Raw genomic sequence first — 26,187 nt, 5'->3', positions numbered from 1 at the left:
TATTATAAATATTCTGTAACAAATTGTTACTGTAAACCGTTTCCGTGAATAAACTTAGTTATCAGGAAAATATTAATTTCACTTTGCAATCGAAGCTACTTTACAATTTAATTTTGTCTGTACGCTAATTATCTAAACCTTCCCCCCTCAAAAAATGAGTGGTAGACAAGACTGCGCCAAAATGACGTATGAGGGGATGTACAGACAGACTGCGAATACGAGTATAGAGTAGCTCCGATACAATTTAATAATCAATAATCTAACAAAGTATTTCTAAAAAATACACATTTATTAAACATATAAAACTGGTTAGAAATAGGCAGATTAATGGGATTATTATTATAGGATATATTTATTATGATATATATATTAAAGGCTTGGACGTCCTGTTTCTTAGTTAGGTAAGAAACGACGTACTTGAACACGTGGGAAATATAGATACCGCCAGCCTAGACTTATAGGCTTGTATCTAACCGAGTGCAGACGGGAGGAAGCGTATTCACTCTTTGGCCTGCAACAATCAACTAGCCCTCAACACAGCAGGATGGAGTATGATGGCGGTTACAAGTGGAGGTCTGACTCAGCCAGAGAAGTATAGGAATGTGAACAGGGATAAGGATACATAAACTTGGGTGTTGATTACCACAGTAAGATTCATGCAAGATGGGCAGAATCCCTTTTAAAATACCTAAACAAAATTTGAGCCTAAAAGACTTTTGAAGAGTCTGAAAAAAGAAATCATATTGTATTTAAAGAGATTATTTTGGGCTTTAAAGAAACTCGCTTATTTGAAAGACAGTAAAATCGCTGATTTATCTTTGAAAATAAACACCAACCAAAGAATTGACACGATGGGATTTTGATAAACCGAACAGAGCATTTAAAGTCTAGATGATTTTAAATTTATTTTTTTTAGTTGCAAAACTACTCTATAATTCACTTTGTCTGTCCGTCACTCCGTAATTTTCAAGGGAAATGTGATTTACTCAGCTGCTATTAAAGCTAGACCCTTGATTATTCTTGTCAACACATTATATTATTATTTTTCTTTTTTTAGGAGGGATGTACTTTTTCTTTTTAAAATTGAAATTGAAAGTTGAGGTTTGACTTCCTTCCCCTTCCCAGATGCCATTAGGGGCGTAGCCGCTATTGTAAGAAAAGATATTTTCTAGACATATTGGAAAAATTAAAGAACATTAAAATCCAATTAAGTGTTAAAATACAGAATGATGATTTATTATGGCACTTATATGAGGAAGATACCAGAATTTCTTTAATAGATTCAACAAAACCCTTATACTTATATCTCAACCTCTCTCTAAAATTGTAAAAATTCTAGTAAATTGTAAATCAATTCTGAAATTGTCATCCAAATACAAAACTAACAAGATGTCTTTCCGTCTATCTGTCTGCGTGTATGTTTGTCTGATATGGTTCTCCTTTACAATATAGATTTCATAAAAGCTGGGAAAGTCAATACCTATTTTTTGGGAGGGTAGCACCACCCTCCTAAGAGAAATTGCATCTAGAAAAAAATAGATTAAAAAGTTAATCAAAAAATCGTTTTGATTTGATGAAAAAGTTTTTTCTTCAAAAGAAAAGTACGTTAGGATTGAAATCCTAGTGTCCCCAAATTACTAATTCTATGGAATTTATTTTGGTATTGAGGAAGAGAGAGAGAGAGAGAGAGAGAGAGAGAGAGAGAGAGAGAGAGAGAGAGAGAGAGAGAGAGAGAGAAGTGAGAGAGAGAGAGAGAGAGAGAGAGAGAGAGAGAGAGAGAGAGAGAGAGAGAGAGAGAGAGAGAGAGAGAGAGCAAGTTCAAGGACGCGACAAGTGAATTTAACAACAGTGTTCGTTCAATTATGTAAGAATAAAAAGTAGCGCAGATAACTAGAGTTAAAGTTAGTACGTCCAAAAATCGTGAGACATACCTACCAGGGAGTAAGGGAGGGGACAATGGATCGAAATTCAATTTTTAAGGAGTCTCAGACTTTGGGGACTGGCTTAAAGGGAATGTGCGCGAATACAGCAGATTCTTACTGATTTTGGGGACTTGCGCATCAATGCCCCGCTAACTAGCTGAGCTAGTTTTGAATATGCAGGCAGAAAAGTTTGGTATTTATCGCTGGTTTTAACAAATATTTTTTCCCAAGAAAATGTCTTTTCATGTATAGAAACTCTACTGTGATATTTATGTATTAAATAATCTAAGAACCGCTTGAATTTAGGGGTTAATTTATAAATATATCAGAAGGGTTGAGGTAGTTCTAAACAAGATTTTTCTAGTGATTAATTACAGAATGTTTACTACATTGTGATGTGTTGATAATTTAGTTTTCAAGTAAATGATTTTTTTTCTTAGAACTAATTTTGTTCTAAATTAGGTTACCATGATCCCTTTACAATTTTGATAAAATTTTCTTGATAAATCTGGTTTTTATTGCTTTTCAGCGTACCCTCTTAAATTGAATTAATTGCCCATTGTCCCCTCCCTTACTCCCTGCATACCTACCCTTCAATTTTAACTTATAGATTATTTCTCAGTAACACTTTGATCTTTTAATTTATAAATTTTTGGGTATTTGTTTATTAAGTATATTGTACACAATGCTAAGTTTTTTTTTTGCTGTTTTCTATAAAATTTGTGGAAGTTAATACTCATGAAGCTTTTTATCTTGTTTTGGCTTAAAAATAACTTTGACCAGTTCCATTTTTATCTTGTAAATTAAATTACTTTTGTTACTAGGAAATCAGTGAACTAAAGATATACGACAATCGACAATAAATTGATGGAAAGCCTCAATAATCACAAATTTACCCCTTCTTAGACATCGAAATTTTAATCATAACTAATCAAGTTTTAATAAAAGTACCACAAGTTTTTTTTAATGCAATGACAAAGAAAGCGTATTTATAAAACTTTGGATAACCGTGTAATTTACATCATCCAATCCCTTTATGCTAAGAAATACTACCATGTTTTTTATTAACCCTAGAATAAAAGAACAATACGACAAACGCTATAAAAATTCCAAAGGAGACATACCATACATTTAACAAATCCTAGACTTAATAATTTTTTTGCAGATTAAGGGCGGCTTGGCTGAGGATTAAATAACATTTGTAACAGGCACAACCAGATCTAGTAACTACAGATATCAGCAGCCATGTTGTTAGTGGCAACTAAAAATAAGAGGCTATGGATTTATGGCTTACCTGCAGCTGCGGCTACGGATTGCCAATATTCCTCAGCAGTCAAAAGAAACAAGAGTGGCAACATAAATACAAGCGAAGCTCAACATTTTCTCAGCACTTACTGTGTAAAAGACTTTTTCTTTTTATTCTTTAAATATCTATTTATCAACAGTTCTTTTATATAACTACTAGCGGCTACGCCCCCAGAGGCCTCTAGGGACACCTTAGGTAATGTGGAGTGGAAATAGTTTACCCTTCACTTACATTTTTAGGTTTAAAAAGAAAAAATATTTTGATTTTTTTTGGGTTGGGGGTTTATTTCTCTTCAGACGGTGGAGATAGCCTTACCCAATATAGTTAAAAACCTTCCACATACCTACAAAAAACTTCACTGTAAAGGAGAACCGTATCGGTTCAGTAGTTAGCGAGATCCTTCGCTACTGACAAAAAAAGCTAACTACTTTATATAATAGGATGTAAGTAATAATCGTAGATATTTTTTAGGATTTGGCCTTTTATCCTAAAAATAAACAGACTCTTAGATTCAACAACTTTTTTTCTGTATAAAATGCAGGGAGGGAGGGAACATTAGACTTTATTTTACACTAGTACCCAGCATTTCATAACTACTTTGGCAAATCTTTAAGGCCTTTTGATAAATTTTGATTGGTTGGTTCCAAACTAGTATTCCCAACATTTTCAAAATTTTGTTTTAATCTACACAAGGGGTTTAATTCTGTTCATTATTTTTTTTTGGGGGGGGGGAATTTTGAAAATAAAATTTTTTTTTGGGGGGGTAATCTTTATTTCATAGAGGCATTTTTTTCATTTGGAGGGGGGGGGGTAATCACCCCTTTACTCCCCCCCCCCCGTGGTCGTCTATGGATGTACATCAATTTATCACCCATTGTCTTATCCCCTAGGATGCCTGATGATAAAAATTTGCGTGTGGTGTCCCGCACAAAGAATATGATTGGGGTTGTGTAGATCGTGGGAGGATTTGCACCACAATACCCACACCCATGCTACAGAGCAGCTGACCCCTATGCACAGAGAAATATTCTGAAAAAAATGTTTCAATTGATCCTCATGTAAAAGTAATAGGATGGATCTGTCTGTCTATGTGTTTGTACCAAAAGATCACGATAACCGCTTGACCACGCTAAGGCTCTCATTTTCAAAATCATCTATAATACAAAGTGGCTTGATGTCTGTCCGTCCGTCCCTTAAGATCTCGGTAACCACTGAACCGATCGGATTCTACTCTTCAGGGAATATACCTACTGGTCCTGTGGTGGTTTTAGGCTATTTTCTTGGTGAGTGGGACACCAACAACCACCACAAAAAAATACCTCCCCCCATTTTTTTCCCAAAATTTTTTAATTTGATACCGGGGCAGCTCCAATTTTCTTTTTTTTAATAAAATTTTTTTTTTACCTCTTGGGGAAAAGCCCCTAGAGGCTAGGGCGAAGTCGCTAGTTTTCAAAATAGAAATGTCTAATAGGTTGCTTGAGGACGAATCCGCTAGTTTTATGAGAAAGCAACTTTACGTGTGCCCGTTAGTATTTTACTTAAAATCTACAAAACGGTCGTCTATAATAATAGTAAACAACTCATAGACCCTGTTTAACCCTGTCGACTAATTGGAAATTATGAAAATTGGTCATTGCTGACAAAATGAGAATCGGGTTTAAATGCTATCTAAGATTAAACCTTCAACCATCCCCCACTCTCCCAAGTTTTCAGCTTTTGACTACAGACTTTATTTTTGATAAGCCTTATCCCTGTTTTTTTACCGTGAAGCCAAAAAATATTCAATATTAGATTAAAATTTACTAAAAAATCATTATCTAGTAAAATTGTGTTAGTTTATTTTTTAGCAGCAAGGTTACTCTATAATATCCTTTGTCTGTCTGTCCTTTATCCAATATATAATTTACCTGGTCCGTTGGTCAAACATTCACGCTGTAAAATATAAACTAGGGATGGCAATCCGTCAAATTTTTGGACCTGATTCGGATTCTTACAAGAATCCGTCAAAAAAAATGGCGGATTCCGGATTCTTATTTTTGGCGGATTCCGGATTTTTTTTCAAATTTAAAAAATTAAGTGCTACATATGTCCTAAAAATTAATGTTCTTGGTGTTCTCTATAATTCACTTCCGATAATCGAACCAGATTTTAAAAGACTTTATATATAATGATGATAATCTTTGCCTTCAAAAAGCGGGAGTTGAAAGAAAAAACTCAAGACGCTAATTTTAGCCTACAAATTAAGAATCCGAATCCGCTATTATAAAACGGATTCCGGATTCGGATTTCAAAATTTACCAAAAATTGGGCGGATTCCGGATCCCGGATTCGGATACGGATTGCCAACCCTAATATAAACATTGAAACATATTTTTAACATCTGTAAGATTTTATGATTTCTAAAAGATAATTTATGAGCACTGATAATCTGCTCTATAACTCAATTTGTCCGCTTGTCCATCAATGTTTATTTTGCTTTGCTATTTATAGATGTTAATATTCTTGTCAAAATTTAATTGTTAAATTTTTAAAATTATGTAAAGTTGATCAAATATTAAACTTTACATAATTTTTAACCTAACATAATTTAGAAGACAATAGTTCTGAATGGTTTGTCAAACATTAAGAATTGCTACTATTCAAGGAGGGTTGGGCTATTTGTTACAAAAGTAGTCACTAGTAACAACCTCTTATTATTTGTTGGCTCAACAACTTTGATGACTTTTATTGATTTTTAATTGCTTGTTATATTAAGTTAAGTGTTTAAACGTTTTAGCCATTAACTGTAATTTACAAGGGGTAGTTTTGTGTATAATCATTGAGGATGTACATCAATCTATCGGCAATTGTCTTAACACTTTTGTTCCCTGGCTACTATCCCAGAACTAACTAACTTTACATGAATTCTACAATGAATCCATATTATAGAGTAGCTTCACTACTAAATTAAAAACTATTATATATTCTAAAATTAAACCATTTTATTCTAGTAGTAATATCATACAAATAATAACAATTCAAACAAATTTACAATTTACAATGGGAAAATTATAAAGCTTAAAATCTAAGCTTTTAAAATTTTTAGGGGATTTTTGGTACATGAAAGATGTATATCCAAGGAAGGGTGACCAAAAATGATTGTAAATTTGTTTTCTCAGTAAAAAATAAACCTATTTTTGCTTCGAGGAAAGTAAAAAATGAGCATCTTTATTTCTATTTGTTTAATTTAAAAATTCCATGATTCAATTACTTGGCTTTATAAAAGTTTTTATTGTAGGACTTCACGAGTCCATAAATATTATTTCTCAGAAAAGTTATGCAAAATTAACAGTGAGGAACTTAAGTAGACCACTGTGTACTTGTGTAGCTGTTCATGAATGGATTTGAAGTTGACTGATATGGAAAAGTATGAGCTAAATATTCATCTTCATTAAAAAAGTAAGGGGTTTAACAACTCAAAACATTTTAAAAATATCGAATAGAAATTAAGCTTAAGTACATAATAATCTATTTAAGTTGCTCACTGACTAAGGCCGGGCAGTGTATTTATTCATTTACAAAAATATCCAAGTACAACATAGGACTAACAGCTAACATAAAATTAAAATATGAATTGACTAATTTTACTAACTATCCAAGATATTTTTTGTATTTAGTCAAAAATTCTAAAAAAAGAAATAAAAAATGAGATAATTATAATAATTCCTATGCTTTACTTAAATTTAAAAAAATACAATTCATGATATTAAGTCGCAGCAAACTATCTTTTGGATGAATTTAAAAAAAAATGTAAATAAGGACAAACAAACTTTTTGGGGAAAATGAAAAGGAAAATTTTAAATCAAAACCAAGATCGGATACATTCTATAAAAAAAACATCTAAATGAAAATTTTTATAAAGAAAAGAATAAAGATGATACATCTTTGAATTTTTAAAAGTTTGCATGAACAATATGACAACAACCTTGTCTAATTATGTTGATTTTGTTGCAAAAAGAAACCTACCCCACTTTGTTTGTTGATTCTAGAGAACTTTAAACAGATGCAATTATTATTAAAAAAGGAAAGGAACGATGACAGGTCAATTCAGGGTTCGATGTTGTACATTTTTTGTACATTTAGATTTTTCTCTAGTTTTGCATATATATTAAAAATGTACAAAACAAAGTGTTTTAAAGCCAATTTTAGAAGCAGGTGTTCAGTAGCTCTTGTTTTTTTGATTATGTGTACATTATCGGACAACTGGGTATCTGTCATCAGGAGAACCCAATGGCTGCATTATGATTAAGATTGTTTTGATTATTTAAGGTTGGTGGTGGCTGTATCACAAGAACCTAGTGGGGTAAACATTCTACGTTGGGTTTAGCATTATGAAGACAAAAAATATTTTTTTCTACACCTTTTAGAAAAAACTCGAGTTGGTTCGAATTCAACTAAATAATAAACTTTGATATTGAAAAGCTGCCATGCTGTCTTCTAGAACCTTTTTTAAAAGCTGTGGAATCAGTTTAGCAGTATAGATAAAGAGTTAATGAATTCTTAATGTTTAAAGATTGAAATGCCGACTTTTTCTCAGATGAAATAATATTCTAAGAATGTTTCCTTAAGCTTGATGGAATTAGGGGGTAAGATGCTGCCATTCATTCTGTTGGGGTTTTTATGCTGGGGGTGGGGCAGGGGCGGCCATCTCTCCTGTTGGGTTAGCCTGCCAGTCCAGGTACAAGAGGTAGCTACCAATGGCATAGAACACATCGTTGAACAAACCAAACACCTAAAATAGGTTTAAAATTGAAAATTTGTTCTGTAAATTTAGGTCAACGATTTCTTTTTAAGCTACTCTACATGTCCTAATGATTATTTGTTTTCCTATGAATGAAGAGCCTTTAGGGGCGCAGCCAATAGTTTCAATGTATTTTGTCAATTAGTTTTAAAAATTTCTTCATTTATCCTTTTGCTTTTATCATGATGTAATATAACACAGTAATTGTAATTGTATGACAAATCTTTAGACAAATTAATAGAAAGAACCCTAATTTAATACTTACTCCAGCGGCGATCTGAGCGTCGATCCAGTATTGCCACTCCTCATCTTCATAGGGTCCAAAGTCGACCAGCTGAGCTAGGAAGGCGGTGAAGTAGAAAAAGGTTGTGCCAGCGGTAAACCAGAATTCCTAAATCATAACATACTTTGAATTTTTACTATTTTATAGGATCAGGGTAAAAACGATGCAGAAAATAGCCTATAAATAGTTATTTCTCGCATCGTATTATAAACAGCTTTCCGCGGATATAGAAAGTACAATTATAAGATTAAAACCAATTTTTTTAGCCCCGAAGTGCCGAAGGCACGGGCTAAAAACACTGGTTTTAATCTTATGATTGAACATTTTTATATTCGTAGAAAGCAGGATATAATACGATGCTAGACATAGTTTTTATTCGTATGGATGAGAACCGGTTCCTATCCACCGGATTCGAATGAATACAAGAAATCGGTTTTAATCTAAAACTTAATAGCCTTACTTTAAAGCTTTCCTTAAAAGGAGGACTCAATCAGTTCAATAGTTATTGAAATCTTCAGACGAAAAAATCTTACTCTTTATATAATAGGATATATTTCATTTAATGCTTTGAAATCAGCTAATAGCGTTGGAAATATAAACACAACTAAAAAACATAAAAGCACAATTTGTTAACAGACGAAAGGGGTCTCTGTCACTTGGAGCCGGTAGTAGTCTGAATTATACATCAATACTTATACATTTATTATTTAAACTGTAAGTCAACACTAAGTTTCTAGCTTCAACAAGGTATTATAGATAAGCCTTCTATAAGATCAGCGTTATTGTTGATCCGTAATTTTTGGCATATGAACTATATATGAGATGTGTACATAAGATGTCTTTTATGACATTTGGCTGAAAATTATAAAAGTTGTGGCTCAATGCATCAATGCTTTGCAAAAATGCAAAAAAAACCTGTGTCAAGTTTGCAAATTTTGCACTAATATTTCTACCCATTCTTAACATGGAAAGGAATACAAATTCAGAAAACAGTAAATTAAGTTTTCTCGTATTCATTCGAATCCGGTGGATAGGAACCGGTTCTCATCCATACGATAAAACTATGTCTAGCATTGTATTATATCCAACTTTCTACGAATATAAAATGTACAATCTAAGATTAAAACGATTTTTTTAGTCGGGGCAAAAAAAACTGGTTATAATCATATTATTGTACATTCTATATCCGCGGAAAGCTGTTTATAATACGATGCGAGAAATAACTATTTTACCTCACGAAACTTTTTTACATTTAGGGAAAGTTCGTTAGTACATCCGTCCGTTCGTCCGTACCTGATAGCTTAGTCGTTAACAAAATTTAAAAGGGCTGCTGAACTAAATTCTCTTTTCCGTGGCAAATATCGATATGAAACAGTTATTACAAAGGAAGTATTAACATTATGTACTAATATTTTGTACTTTTGTATTAAAACATTTCTTATGCTTAAAAAAAACATCAAGAGGCATGTTGCATTAGGAACCAATCATGAAAGGGGAGAGGGACAATCCACTTTCAATCTTATTTCAAAAACGAAAAAAATGTTCATGGTTCATTTTTTCCAGGGGAAATTTAAAAACCTCCCCTGGACTTGAAAGGCTTTACTGTATATAAGAACCATATCAGTTCAGCGGTTAGTGAGATCCTTCGCTAAACACACATACAAACACAGACAGACACTCAGACATATAAGCTCTTCAGAAAGCGTATTGATAATATGCCATAAAACTTCTTTTAAATTGCATTAATTTAATAAAAAAACCATTAAAAATATAAAAGGGAGAAAAGGCGATTACATTTACAAAAAGTCCACAACATTAAAGTTTATTGTTGTTCATTTATGAATGTATGGATTATTAAACCCAGGACTAGGTACCTGGATTCTGACAAAAAATTCTAGGTGAAATATTTATACAAAGCCAATCCTTAATAAATAGATTACTGTCCAACAATAGATGTAGAATATACGTGAATTCCGTAGGAGTCGAGGGAGTGGAATGGGAGAATTGTTATTTTAGCCCGATGCACGTTTCACTTTATTATAGAACATTCCAAATATCCATTCGTCCAACCCATTTTCCTTTTGTTACATTCTAAAACCCTGTTTTACCCTAAGTTTACTCCGCTCCGTCAAATTGACCAAATTTTTGACAATTGCAAGTTGAATAAAATTTTAGAATAAGGTCCCCTGATTATTACCACTAATATGACAGTTATGAGTTTTGCTGATATTTTCCACATTATTTGAAAAAAAAATGACGCAAAAAAAGCAATACTCTTAAGCTTTAGATGTGTTAACTTTTGTGCTGTTATTATATCAACAAACGACTATGAGCAAAATAGTTGGTAGGGCAAGGAAGTGCGAGATTATTTTTTCTCCAAAAAGATTGGTATGAACCTCGTTTTTTCCCTCATCTGTAATACATGGTCTAGGGTTTACTTTTTATATGTTCATCTGTCTGTTCAAGAATAAAAGCAAAAAATCTAGGTAAACTTTAGGTGGCTAATTAACCCAATTTTTAAGGATTTTGACAGTAACTTAATTGCGTGAAAGTTTGAGTTAAAAAAATTTTCTGACTTCTTTTTATATGGCATATATACGCAACTTTTTTTGATTTTTTATCCATCTATCGCGAGTGCATCACAACACAGACAAACACACAACTTCTTACTTTATATTATAAGATATCATTCTGTTGTAAGTTAAAATAAATAGATACTAGATTCTTTAAAGCTCCTGGTGTCAAATTACATAGGAACTAAGCATTCCTTTCTATTTTACTCAGGGATCTAAAGGGATAAGACATTGGTCAATAAATTGTTGTGTATCCCCAAGGATGATACACAAAGATACCCCTTCTCTAGATTACAATTAGTTTGGACATTCAACTTAAGGAACCAATCAATAAATATTTTATAAAAGTCTCCAAAGTTGTTTAGCCAACGAAAAAGAAAACGTTATAATTAAACTTTGGGGACTAGTGTAATTAACAGCCCAATGTCCCCTACCTCCCTGATATTAATACTAGTGTTTCTCTTATTCAGCAAAAAATAACATTCTGAAGTTTAGCAATTTTAATGAAAAAAAGTAACAAGGCATTCTGCATACCAATATTCAATAAAATATAACAAATGTTATAATCAACATTTAATATTCTAATTTCACTAGAGAAGCTACTCTATAATTTACTTTGTATGTCTGTCCGTCCGTCCGTCAGGAAGTCACGCTGTTTATCAACTCTAATTCAACAGCTGGGATTTATCATAAACAAAATTATCCTTACATTTATTAAAATTATCGTAGAAAAAATTTTGAAACTGGTTGTTTGTACCAACGAATAAGGTTTTAATAAATGTCGCCAACGATTGAGAGAACGAGCTATCAAAAAATTAGGAATCTACAAATTCATTGAACTCGCCCTCCCTGTTAAAAACTAATAGGATACTCCCTTTACTTTACTTTGAATAGGTTGACTTTTTATTTATCTAATTCTGATTTATTTCAATTATGGAATGTTCATGTGTGTGTGTGTGTGTGTGTGTGTGTGTGTGTGTGTGTGTGTGTGTGTGTGTGTGTGTGTGTGTGTGTGTGTGTGTGTGTGTGTGTGTGTGTGTGTGTGTGTGTGTGTGTGTGTGTGTGTGTGTGTGTGTGTGTGGGTGTGTATTAGTGTGTGTGTGTGTGTTAGTGTGTGTGTGTGTGTGTGTGTGTGTGTGTGTGTAGTATGTGTAATGTGTAAGTAAGTACAAAAATGTACATACAGAAAGTGTCACTTAAAAATTTCGGAGTGCTCAACCAAAAAAATCGGGGAGGGATATTTCATTTGTAGATTTTTCTTACCAGTCAGTATTGTACCGATAAAATTATAGCGGTTTCCTTAAAATGTAAATGCTTATTTTAAATTAGGTTAGGTTAAGTATAGGTTGGAAAAGCTATTCAAGGTCGTAGCATGTAGGAATAGGACCCCCGCAGAGGTTAAAACAAGTTTTTTTTGCTAAAAAAAGTATTTGAGGTGGGGGCTAAAGAAATAAGTCAAAGAGAATGCGAGAAATATAATGCTTTGCTACATCCTCATTTATTATCTTTTATTCTAATTCCAAATCCGTATATCTATGGGCAATATAAAAATTCAATTAAAAGAAATGGGCATAAATTTTGACTTGCTTTCATTTCAAACTAATATAAAAATATAAATTCTACATTTCGATGCATAGATCGGACATGTATATTTTTAGTAGCAAAGCTACTATATAATAAAAAATGTCTCTCGTTGTCTGTCTGTCTATTTGTAAGAAATTTTTCTGATGAAAACGTGATTTTCTCAGCTACTATTCTAAATAGACTGCAGATAAATTTGTTGAATATTCTCCATATTAATGAGAATTCCTTTCGTCAGTGTAACTCTCGGTGATGCTCTTTGAATAAAATTTACGTAGTTGTTATTAGAGATAGAACACTGATTATTTAGAGGTTACTTTTGATGTATGACCTACTTTTTTCCGTTTGTATGCTATGAGTAAAAGAATAACAAGCAAATAATTTGTCTTTCATTATCAATATTTCAATAATCAGTGCTTTTAATTCCTGTGCTTATCAGTTTTATCCAAAGCTTTTCTACAACTAGAGTATGTAACAGAATAAAAATTAATGTGTTTTCATACAAAGATCATTCTTTACAATTCTAATTCATAAGCAGTATTAATAAATGTTTTCGATAAAGAAATTTTATTTTTTATTTGAAGAACTGTTTAACTAAAAAGGAAAAACATTTTTGTATTTTTTTCCTTTAAAATATCAAATGTAATGAACCAAAATATTAGCAAAAAGAGAAAAGGATATAATACTTTTTTCATCACCTTTCTAAAACTGCGAGGACAAATATATGTACATTTTACTTAAACAGACAAAAGGGCAAAATGTGGATTAAGACAGACGCTTTTATATTTTGATTTTTGGAAGCGAAACTTTTCTACAATAATAATTTTCAATAACACCACTAATGCGTGAAAACGATAAACATAAGAAACAGTTTTGTTTATGACACTTTGTTGCTTATCACTGTTATTCTGTTTATTATGAAACCTTTTTTAATATTTTGATAAAGACGTCAAAAATAATTCCTACAGGTGAGCGACATAAATAGTTAGAGTAGGGGGAATGCCTTGGCCCATAAACTGGCACAACTCATTACCATGCACAGTTAGGACTACGGTTAGACTAACGGTCGTGCAATCAAAGAGTTGGTTGTCTGTTACTTAAACTAATATCGCATCCCATTACACGAGGATGATGCTCTAGATTCTCTAGATGATCACTTCAAAATCCTAGAGGAATCCTACCCTTCCGAGGTAAAGTAACAAAGTAAACTTTCTAAGTTTATAATTATTGAGTTTCTATACAGAAAGGGGTTAAATACACTTTCTCTAGCACAAAATATTAATATGTAGCCGAATAAAAGTTTTAAAAAGTTTTTGGAACAGCTCCACAGTTAGAACTTATTTGGAATTATTACACATATTGTGTTAAAAATGATTAACTTTTTATGCTAAAATGACATAAATATGTATGAGAATGTCCTGTTTAGAGAAATTATGTTTCTGTTTTACAATGAGCACAAAATGTTTCAGAGATTAATGTTTCTGCTTTCATGATGGTGTGTTTAAAATCTGCATACTGAAAAAAACTATATTTTTTTGCTCGATATTTTTACTTTCTTTATTTTAAAAAAACATATTTAAGAAGGTACGTAATAGTGCAGTTTGCTTAAAATCTAAAATAATGGCGTGTAGTAGAGGGGTGTAGGGGGGTGTCAACACCCTGCTTAAAATTGAAATTGAGAAGGTATTTCTTCCCTTTTTCTCATCCACTAATGGTTTCACACCCCCTATTCTGTAAATACTGAAGAATCACTGTGCACTTCACTTAATTCTTCAATGATATTTTAAACAACTAATTTATTATCGAAAACACAGTGATTGTACATTAGCTAGTTTTAGAAATAGCAGCACCTGGGATCCAATATACACATGGAGCGCTTGGCTAGCGATAACACGCGTAAAATAAGTCTTACTTCTATATTTCTACTACATTTTACCTTAAATCTTACATGGCTAAATAAAAAGTATCTCAAAAAAGTTTCAAATGAATATATACTTTTTAAAACTGAAATCCTGAGCAAAAAAAGTGCAGAAGGACGTACAGACAAACACTTACAATAACTGCACCATTAAAAAAAAACTTACCGCCATGAACCAGTTGACTGTGAATTTATTTAGGGGCTCAGCCAGACAGAGGTAGTACAGGGAAAAGAATGTGGTTCCTAGACAAATATACTCTCATTTTACCAGGGACTTAAATTGACGATAATGGATGGACGATAAATTGATGCACATTCCTTATAATTACACTCGAACCTTTCTAAAGATTCAAATTATTATTGAAAAGTTTAGAAACTGCTAAAGTATAGAAAGGAAGATTTTTCAACCTGTTTTATTTTCAACCTGTTTTATTTCGAAAAAAATTATAAACATCATAGTTATTATAGAAATAACTTTAGAAATTAACATGTAAATCCTTGTTTTATTCAATCCTTTATTCTAATTAAAAAATAATTATTTCAACCCTTGGCGTCATCTATTAACAATATTTTGCACTAGAATGAGAGTATTCCTAGGAAAGCTAGTACGACCACAAGAAGGAACCAGTGTTGGGTGTCATAATAGGCAGGGGCAGCACACATCATACATAGCAGAGCAGTCACCTAAATATAGATAGATAGATAGGAACCAGTGTTGGGTGTCATAATAGGCAGGGGCAGCACACATCATACATAGCAGAGCAGTCACCTAAATAGAGATAGATAGATAGGAACCAGTGTTGGGTGTCATAATAGGCAGGGGCAGCACACATCATACATAGCAGAGCAGTCACCTAAATATAGATAGATAGATAGGAACCAGTGTTGGGTGTCACAATAGGCAGGGGCAGCACTCATCATACACAGCAGAGCAGTCACCTAAATTTAGATAGATAGATAGTAACCAGTGTTGGGTGTCATAATAGGCAGGGGCAGCACACATCATACATAGCAGGGCAGTCACCTAAATATAGATAGATAGATAGGAACCAGTGTTGGGTGTCATAATAGGCAGGGGCAGCACACATCATACATAGCAGAGCAGTCACCTAAATATAGATAGATAGATATGAACCAGTGCAGTGTTGAGTGTCATAATAGGCAGGGGCAGCACGCATCATACATAGCAGGGCAGTCAGATAGATAGATGGATGGATGGAAGGATGGATGGATGGATGGATGGATGGATGGATGGATGGATGGATGGATGGATGGATGGATGGATGGATGGATGGATGGATGGATGGATGGATGGATGGATGGATGGATGGATGGATGGATGGATGGATGGATGGATGGATGGATGGATGGATGGATGGATGGATGGATGGATGGATGGATGGATGGATGGATGGATGGATGGATGGATGGATGGATGGATGGATGGATGGATGGATGGATGGATGGATGGATGGATGGATGGATAGATAGATAGATGGATAGATAGATGGATTGATAGATAAATTGATAGATAGATAGATGGATATATAGATATATGGATAGAAGGATAGATAGATGGATAGATAGATAGATGGATAGATAGATAGTTGAATGGATAGATAGATGAATGGATAGATAGATGGATAGATAGATAGATGGATTGATAGATAGAAGGATTGATAGATAAATTGATAGATAGATAGATGGATATATAGATATATGGACAGAAGGATGGATAGATTGATAGATAGATAGATGGATAGATAGATAGATGGATAGATAGATAGATGAATGGATAGATAGATGAATGGATATATAGATGGATAGATAGATAGATGGATTGATAGATAAATTGATAGATAGATAGATGGATAGATTGATAGATAGATAGATGGACATATAGATAGACAAAAAAAAAGTATGTCAACGTATCTAATAATGTCTATAATTAACCCAGCAAAGTAAATAATTCATTGTTCTCAAAGTTAATCAATACGAGTTCTACGTTAGCTGCAGGAATCTTGGGGGACAAGACAATGAATGAAATAATAAAGAACATCCCTACTTATAAAAACTAAATTCACTTAATCTATAGATGGTTTAATAAGAGTCCCCAAAGTTTTTAAGCTATCGGATGAATGAAACTTTTAAGACATTTTACTCATCTAAAACATTAAAACATAAAAAAAGAATAGTCAAATTAAATGTTGAGACTTTTCTTGAATTACTCTGAAGAAATATAAGTTTTTACAATTATGGGGGGAGTAAACATATAAGATTTGTGTAAATATAACAAAACAAGGATGACAACATCCATAAGTAGCGAAGCACAAAAAATCGTAGATGGGAATACGTACAGGTAGATTTGAAAGGTTTTTACTAAAATCAAGAATAGATTTATTGGATAAAATAAATATGAAACCTTGTTTTATTTTGTATGATGACGATGGTCAAAGTAAATTATATTAAAGATGCTCATAACAATGGGAAAAATTATTTTGATACTGATATCCCATAAAAGTTTGAAAATTGGATCAAAATAAACACAGATCTTGGGAAATATGTAAAACATATAAAAATAGCCAAAAACCTGATAAAAGGCAGTCTGGCCGCCATGGTTGTTTTCTTAAAACGACAAAAAATTTAATTTTTAAATCCTTAAAAACTTTAAAAATTTGAAAAATCAGACCATATACACTGAAGATATGGAAAAAAGTGTTAAATATATTTATAAATAGCCTAAAACCTGCCAAAAAGGCAGTCTGGCCGTCATGGTTATTTCCTTTAAAGACGGGTTATTAATTTTGATATCTACAACTGAAAAAAATTTTGAAAATCGGACTATAAACACTGAAGATATGGAGAAAAATGTTAAAAATATAAAAAAACAGCCTAAAACCTGCTGAAAAGGCAGTCTGGCCGTCATGGTTGTCTTCTTTAAAAGACGGGAAATTTAATTTTGATATCTATAACTGAAAAAAATTTGAAAATCGGACCATACACTGAAGATATGGAGAAAAATGTGAAAAATATAAAAATAGCCTAAAACCTGCTAAAAAGGCAGTCTGGCCTTCATGATTGTTTCTTTAAACGACAGGAAATTTAATTTTGATATCTGTAACAGAAAAAATTTTGAAAATCGGACCATAAACACTGAAGATATGGAGAAAAATGTGAAAAATATAAAAATAGCCTAAAACCTGCTAAAAATCGGTCCGACCGCAACTGATGTTTTATAGTCAATTGTGCTCCTTAATAATGGGAATGTTGTCAAAAAATTTCAGCATTCTATCTTTTATAGGAACTGAGTAAATCCCATTTCCCCCATAGCGTTACGGACTGACGGACTGACTGACTGACTGACTGACTGACGGACGGACAAAGTGAATTATAGAGTAGCTTCGCTACTAATAAGATACAGAAAAATAGCTTATTATATACGTACTGTACAAATATATAAACAAGGATGACAACATTCATAAATAGTGAAGCACAAACACATCATGGATTGACGAAAATTGAATTATCACTCAAATGCTTAGTCAGAAAAAGAAAAAAACTGACTGACGGACAGACAAAGTGAATTATATAGTAGCTTTGCTACTAATAAATATACTAAACATCATTAAAAAAATTTTGAATATATATATATAGGGAAGTTACTTTTTATGATAATGCCGATATCAAAAAAGATAACAATAACAGACGGGAAATGATAAAAAAAAGGATGACAACATCCAGAGGTTGCGAATTCTCTTAAATGTAAAAATAAGCAGTCTATCATGAATTGCAGCCGAGAAATTCACGTTTTCCATAAACGGTTTCCTACAGACGTACGAAAGGACAGTCGGACAGACATTTCAAATTATAGAACAGCTTTGCTACTAAAAATGGCTCGGCAGCCGCACGGATAATAATATAGCCACTTGTCTGACACTCGGCTTTTAAGCCACCTAATAAGTCTCACCCTCAGCCGAAGCTACTATCAGTTACGCGGCATTTGAAAGCTAAAGCCACAACCTAAAGCGCAGCTGCCGACAGATGTGTATAGGTAATAGGTATATATGTACACTGAAAACATCAATCTCAAATATCTCTGCTATTGTTAAACCTAATATCTATTTGTAAAGAAAACTTTTTGCATTATGTACTTTTTGACAGTAAGCTTTCTCATTGTTTAAATGTAATGTGTTAACAATCACATATATATTAGATTTCTGTCAACGCATAGGTAATTCAATAATTTAACACAAATTAGACATCCAACCATTTGATTTTGAGTCCTTTGGCTGGAAGTTCTGACTGTGCATAGTATGAGACGCAGCAGTGTAAAGGGCAATGCATTCCGCCTTTGAAAGTATAAATAAGTCAACTAGTCAATTTGTTTGTGAGGTAACCTTTAACAATAAATTCAATATTCTGTATACTTATGAAGTTTGAACATTTACCAATATTAGAAATCTGTCTTTTAAAAAAAAATTTGATACTATCTACTATACTAGCGACTACGCCCCTAGAGGCCTCTGGGGTTACTTGAGGAGTGAAGAGTCGAATTTGATAACCCAATTTCTTATTTTAGGGGGGGATTTTTCATTTTTTCTGGGGTTGGGGGTGTCCTACCCCCCAAGAAATAGTTATAAACCTTCACGGGACCTATGAGAAGCTACCCTGTTAAGGAGAACCCGATCGGTTCAGCGGTTAGTGAGACACAAACAAACATCCTGTTACTTTATTATAAGGATAACTCTTTATATTCTCTGAATGCAGAAATAAATCCACCTGATATTTACCTAATTAATTTTGTCTGGATTAAAACAAACAAACACAATACTGTTTTTGTTGCATTATTGCAAAATTTTGGTGAAAATTTAAATAGATTACTCTACTATAAATAAATATAGTGTACCTTTAAAACTATCTAGACTTTCAGGGTTGGTTTGTATTAGTTTTGGGCATAATTTTACAAATTGTAGGTTATAACTTATAAACGCGGTAGCAAGAAGTTATTGAAGAAACAAGGATGACAACATCCATAAGTAGCGAAGCTCAAAAATTATGGACGGATATCTGGAAAAATTAACTTTATTGCAGTTTCATAAAAAAATTTAATTAAAAAATCACAAAACCCCATAAGATTTATAACGGTGAAAATCTAGGAATTGATCTAGCACCTCAGCAAATCTTAATAAAACTTTGTGGGGATATGTAAATTGTGAACTTTTTTAATCCTTGAAAATATCAGCCACCTATCTCAAATAGGAGTAAAGAAAATCATGAAAACATAAAAATCTAGGAATCGAACTAGCACCCCAACCAATAAGCAAATCTCGATAAAACTTGATAAAAGTATGCAGAATATGAAAGTATTTAATCCCTGAAAATTTCAGCCATCTGTGTTGAATAGGAAATCATAATAACTTAAAAATGCAGGAATCGATCTAGCACCCCAATTAACTGACGAATCTTAATGAAACTTGGTGAAAATAGGAAAACTGTTAACATAATTAATCCCTGAAAATTTCAGCTCTCTATCTTTTATAGGAGCCAAGAAAATCACGTTTCCCCCTTTCTGTCTCAGATGGACGGACGGACAGACTGACTGACACTTCGAATTATAGAGTAGCTTCGCTACTAAAATTATAGCATATTTTCAGGGATTAGACAAAGGACGATAATTATAATTAAAAGACCAATGAAACAAAAAGAGTTAGTATAACCCAATCAAGGCTTAATAAAAGTCCCAAAAGTTTTCAGCAAACGAGTGAAAAAGCGTGTTTTTAAAATTGTTAGTGACTGGTATAATTTACAATCTAACGTCTTCTCCCTCCTTAATAACATAACCTTGAGTGTGTTTTTTAAAGATCCTACTGGACACATATACATTATACAAATCCGACTATTTTATCATAAGAGGATCAAAACAAAACTTACCAATTCTGCGAGTTTAACTCTGCCGGGCCATGTGTTGATGAAATATTCATATTTAAGCTCGACCATCAACGGCATCTTGTGGCTGTTTTATAAACTTTCTTTATCGGTGTGTGACGTAGTGCAGAGGTTGACTGTCTGCTAGCCTGGTGCAAAATACCAACATTTGGTCAATTGAAATGTATTCTAGCATATCATTGGACATTATTATTGTATTGCGTCAATTTTTAAAGAGGCACTATAAGCTGCTTCAAAATAAATATTTCCTTCGTCCTAAATAATCATTATTAAGACAAAATACTTTTCGTTTGCCCTGTCAGTGAATAACATTATGCTATATTCGTTATCAAAATATTTAAAAACTTGTATTACAGTTTTCTGCAATTAAGATTTTCTTCCCAGAAAATAAATATCAAAATAAAGCTAGGATGGGGGTTAGCTTTGTACGAAGAAAGCTTAATGCGGATCTAATTTCTCTAATTACGTTAATCAACAAATGCTTAGATAGAATCCCCCCCCCCCCTTTTTCGTTGTCTTATTTTCAAAATGATAATTGACAATAATGAAATTCCCCCTACCACTCCTAACTTTTAGTTTAAATTCCCTAATCTACCTATCCTAAGGGAAAAGTAAATTAAATGGGAAATAATCACAAGTAAAAATATATATTATGGATGGACATGGTGCATCGTATTACAGTTGTCCACGGATAGAAAATAAAAGGATTATTTCCTATCTTGTTGGACCATAGGGACAACAAAACAGGGAGTTTTCTTCTCTTTTCTGGAATATTATACGATACATGTATTTCAGTATGGCATATAACCGGTTTCAATCCAGCGAAAATTAATCTGATTCAAGTCATACTGCAAATTATTTTACTAAGATATGCATACACCTATGTGGAGTTAAGTATATCATTGGTATTTTTATTTAAATGAAAATCGAACTAGAAATTTGTTTTAAATTAAAAAAATGAAAAAAAAATTTAGGCAATTATTTATATGCAGTACTTAATTTAATATAATATTTTTTAATAAGTATATAGCTAACCATATTCCCTTTCCTTATATTCGTGTAAAATTATCGAAACAGAAATTCTTTTATTTGCTATAGTTCCTATGATCTTTAAGACTATAAGGACACTCTAGCAATTTAGTTTTTACAAAAAAAATTCTGTTCAGTAAGAAAATGTATTTATGTATAAAGCAACCTTATTAAAACTCAATAAGAACAGTTTCATTTATTTCGCAAAAGTATTTTTGTTGCATCTTATAGGTTATGTTAAGTTAATAGTAACGAGTAAATTTAATGGGTAGATGGTCATGAAAAAGTTTTAAATGAAATCACCCTTTTTCTAGCAAATTGAAAAGATTAAATGTATTTAATATAGTTCCCTTAAATGGATTATCATGTAAACTAATTAAGTGTAACTGGTAGCTGCCTAAAATGACGATTCCTCCCCTACCCCATTCCTTCATCTCCAACTGGGTGAAAGAACTTACCAATAAATTATGTCCATGTTAGCAATCTAAATTTACGACAATTTTTCCCCTGTATAATATCCAAGTTTATTTTATATACATTTTCCCTAATTATTACAACTCCAATTATTTTTTTTTAGTGGAGTGTCTTTTAAAAGGAAAGCGGTAAGCATAAAATGACTTAATCTTAGTCCACGCTGTAGTTAAAAAAAATGCTTAAAAAGCAAAAATTTCAGAAAATGTAATGAAACATACTTCATATTTCAAGTTCATATGCAGCATCCTACGTCTTTCATTCAAGTCACAATATTCCAAATTCCTTACATAAAATAGATGAATAGAATTATTATAACTAGCGTTTGCGCCCCTAGATTGAGTCTCAAATTATTTGAGTAATTAAACATAAGGAGGGGGGGGGGGGGCGGTTTCCCTCATGTTGCATCTAAACTACAAACAAACTTTGTAAAGAAAAAAAATATTTTGATAATTATTTTAGGTTAAGTCAGCTTAAGAATAGGCTAACATGTTCCTGGGGGGCTAAATATTTTTTTCTACAATACAAAAAATAGGCAAAAGCACTGGAGGGAGGGGGGGGGGGGGTCGATATTTGACTCTTATAGCGTCCATCTTACTAATTAACAAAACAGGGTTTTTAGAGACTTCTTATTTTTGTTTAGGTATACCTATGCTATAGTAACAGGCTGTCTGCCTGTCTTTTTATATGTATATCTGTCCGAAAAGATCTCGTTAACAGCTGGACTGATTGTTCTACAATTTTAAGGAAAGTTTATTATTGGTACAGGAAAGGTTTTTAGCTGTTTGAATTAAAAGACAGTAGGGGGTAAGGGAGCATCTACTAGTTTTATTTAAAGCAATAGAAAGCTAGCTGAACATTGTTTGCAATTATTTATTCTAATCGTAGAAAAAATTAAATGAGCTAAATCCAGATCCAACAGATTTCAACTGTTAAAAAAATGATAAAAATTGGGTCATTTATTTAAACAAACACAATTCGCAATGCATTTAAGGTTAATGCAAATTCTTGTGAAAATATTTGCAAAAATTTTTACTTATTTGCTAAATAAAATACATATGATTCAAATAAATCTAAATTCATTTTTTTTAACGGATAAGACAAAATATTGTTTATTTAGAAACAGAGTGAGTCGCTAATCACTGGCGTGCACAGCATTAGTGGGTTGTAAAGCCTTGAGGGGGTGTAAAAAGAAGAAGGCAGCCCTTCAAATTTTGACATGGGTGTTGAGACACCACTACAACCCCCTTCTGCACGCTTATGTCTATAAAAAAAATTAAATTCTTGGCTTATACTTATTTCCAAAAAAACGAAACGACAACAATAAACTTCAAAATATTTAATACCTTACTAGATAGGTAATTACTAAAATTATAAAAAAAGTATTTTTCTTTAAACAATAAATTTTTTATACTTTTTAGCACAATATTTCAAGTTGATCTATTTTATATTGATGTAATCACATATTTCTATTTATTATTATATTCTGCTTTTGCATGTACATTGTATCTTTTTAGTAGCGAAGCTACTCTATAATTCACTTTGTCCGTCCGTCCGTCAGTCCGTAACACTATGGGGGAAATGGGATTTACTCAGCTCCTATAAAAGATAGAATGCTGAAATTTTTTGACAACATTCCCACCATTAAGGAGCACAATTAACTATAAAACATCATTGGCAGTCGGACCGATTTTTAGCAGGTTTTAGGCTATTTTTATATTTTTCACATTTTTCTCCATATCTCCAGTGTTTATGGTCCGATTTTCAAAATTTTTTCAGTTACAGATATCAAAATTAAATTTCCCGTCGTTTAAAGACACAACCTTGAAGGCCAGACTGCCCTTTAAGCAGGTTTTAGGCTATTTTTATATTTTTCACATTTTCTCCATATCTTCAGTGTTTATGGTCCGATTTTCAAAATTTTTTCAGTTATAGATATCAAAATTAAATTTCCCGTCTCTTAAAGAAAACAACCATGATGGCCGGACTGTCTTTTTAGCAGGTTTTAGGCTGTTTTTTTTATATTTTTAACATTTTTCTCCATATCTTCAGTGTTTATGGTCCGATTTTCAAAAAATTTTCAGTTATAGATATCAAAATTAATTTCCTGTCTTTTAAAGAAAATAACCATGACGGCCAGACTGCCTTTTTGGCAGGTTTTAGGCTATTTTTTATATATATTTTACACTTTTTTCCATATCTTCAGTATTTATGGTCCGATTTTCCTAATTTTTTAAGTTAAGGATTTAAAAATTATTTTTTTTTGTCGTTTTAAGTAAACAACCATGGCGGCCAGACTGCCTTTTATCAGGTTTTTGGCTATTTTTATATGTTTTATATATTTCCTAATATCTTTGTCTATTTTGATACAATTTTCAAACTTTTGTGGGATATCAGTATCAAAATAATTTTTCCCATTGTTATGAGCATCTTTAATATAATTTACTTTGACCATCGTCATCATACAAAATAAAACAAGGTTTCTATTTTATCCAATAAATCTATTCTTGATTTTAGTAAAACTCTTTTTAATCTACCTGTACGTATTCCCATCTACGATGTTTTGTGCTTCGCTACTTATGGATGTTGTCATCCTTGTTAATATCTAGGCCATGTTGTCATTTTATTACCATTGTTTTACCTTTTTTAGATCACCTTTACATATAAACTTTTTATAACTTAGAATTAATAACTTTTAATTGGTATGTTGGTATGCCTTTAGATGGTTGGTAATACACCGGGTATGGTGTGTGTGTGTCTTCACACAGAATTACTACACAGAGTGGCTGGAGGGGAGACAGCAACACACTACACAGTCTCACAACAGACCGGATACGCTGCCCAGCCTAGCTAGAGTAGCTACAGCTAGTACAGAACAATATGTCCTTTTCTCATGGAAGCCAGTCTATCAGAAATTTTTAAAGTTTTCACTAATTATTATCACTATTTATCCTTTTTATAAAAAGTCCAATTTGAGTTAATTATTATGGTTTAAATTCAATTTAACAATATATTTTTTTGACAAAATAAAATTATTAATAGACTGAGCTCTGAGTGTGTCCCTGTCAGCTGTTTATCAGTGCCGCGAGGGTCAGCTTATACATTTTCAATATTTCCTCCTCTCTTTACAAAGAGATACACACAGACACACTCTCTCTTTTTTTCTTTTACATATATGCATACACACATAAACTTAATAGTCTTTTTTTGCCAATTTGTGTTCACTAAACTTTTACTTTAAAAATTTGCATATATGTATAATAAATGGAAAAGTATAAACGTACTTAACACTTGGCTAGCTTGAAACTGAATAGTATTAGTATTAGGTGTAATGACAAAAGATTTTAATTGATAAATGAGTTATTTACCTACACTAAGAAATATGCAATACTTCTTCCGGGGGGGTTGACTTTAGGGGTTAGATAAGTTCAAAGGGGATTATCATAATGTTACCCCCGACTGATAAAAAGATAAATTTAGGAATTAAAATTTTGTATACACTATAAAAGCGTTCTCTAAAAAGGTTTTTTAAAAAGTATTTTTTAACACTAAAAGTTGTCATTAAAGAATTCTACCTCTTTCCTATTTTCATAAAGTAACAGGATGTCTATGTTTATCCTTTTAGATTTCGTAAAAAATTTTTAGGGTTGTTTTACAATGGTCCATTGGTCGGCTTAGGGGTAAAACTTCTTTTCCATCTCACAAGGACAAGGATGAGCTATTTTTAAATGACATCCTACTAAACATACTTTAGACTGAAGAGGGTGCTATGATCACCGAAATATGTTTCTAAACTAGTCTATGAAGAAAAGACTATCGTTTCATTTAAAAGCTGTTTTAGATATCTTAAGAAGCAAAAAATCCTGCGCTAATGAATTCTAACTGTACAAGGATACAATCATACCTAAATCATAACTAAATCAATGTATTTTTAACTTTTTGAAAGCGGAGCAAATTTAGTCTCAATCTTGTAGTGTATTTAAATCTCTTTTCCCCCTGCAGGGGGGGGTTTACGGGGAATTTTAAAGGTCCCAAACATTTTTTAGTCTGTTATAATTAAGAGCAAAGCATTTATTGAACTCATTACAAAACTAATCCTATTTAAAAACAAATAATGATTTTCATAACCATAACTTTTTAGAAATTAAACTTATTTAGAAAGATACTCTAGATATTAAGAAATACTTAAATAATTACTTTACCAAAAATATACCCAGTAAAACAATAAACATTCAAAGTAAACGGTGGTTTCCCTGAGCAAAGAAACTATTTTTGTTTGTTTAAATATTTTTTTTTAGGTCAGGTTAAGTTGGATTATATTGGGTAACTAGAGTTGGCTCGATATAACTATATCTCGCTATTGGCTAGTGTTCTATAA

General features: G+C 32.2%; 1 protein-coding gene across 1 annotated transcript; it reads right to left on the bottom strand.

The window, feature by feature from the left end:
• Positions 1–6,191: 6,191 nt before the first annotated feature.
• LOC145323092 (uncharacterized) lies at positions 6,192–24,977 on the bottom strand. The gene is made up of 7 exons (XM_080165474.1): positions 24,526–24,977; positions 20,295–20,437; positions 14,961–15,047; positions 14,530–14,619; positions 8,274–8,399; positions 7,833–7,999; positions 6,192–7,564 (listed from the first exon to the last, which is right to left on the bottom strand). The coding sequence occupies exons 2-6, from the start codon at positions 20,367–20,369 to the stop codon at positions 7,886–7,888; spliced, it is 492 nt and encodes a 163-aa protein (XP_080021600.1). The 5' UTR covers positions 20,370–20,437; positions 24,526–24,977; the 3' UTR covers positions 6,192–7,564; positions 7,833–7,885.
• Between the last annotated feature and the right edge of the window lie 1,210 nt (positions 24,978–26,187).

This window comes from Acartia tonsa, chromosome 6 (assembly GCF_053477335.1).
Source record: "Acartia tonsa isolate MP-2025a chromosome 6, ASM5347733v1, whole genome shotgun sequence".
Lineage (NCBI taxonomy): Eukaryota > Metazoa > Arthropoda > Copepoda > Calanoida > Acartiidae > Acartia > Acartia tonsa.
The sequence above is the reverse complement of the archived record's forward strand: the minus strand, read 5'-3'. Positions and strand labels throughout refer to the sequence as shown.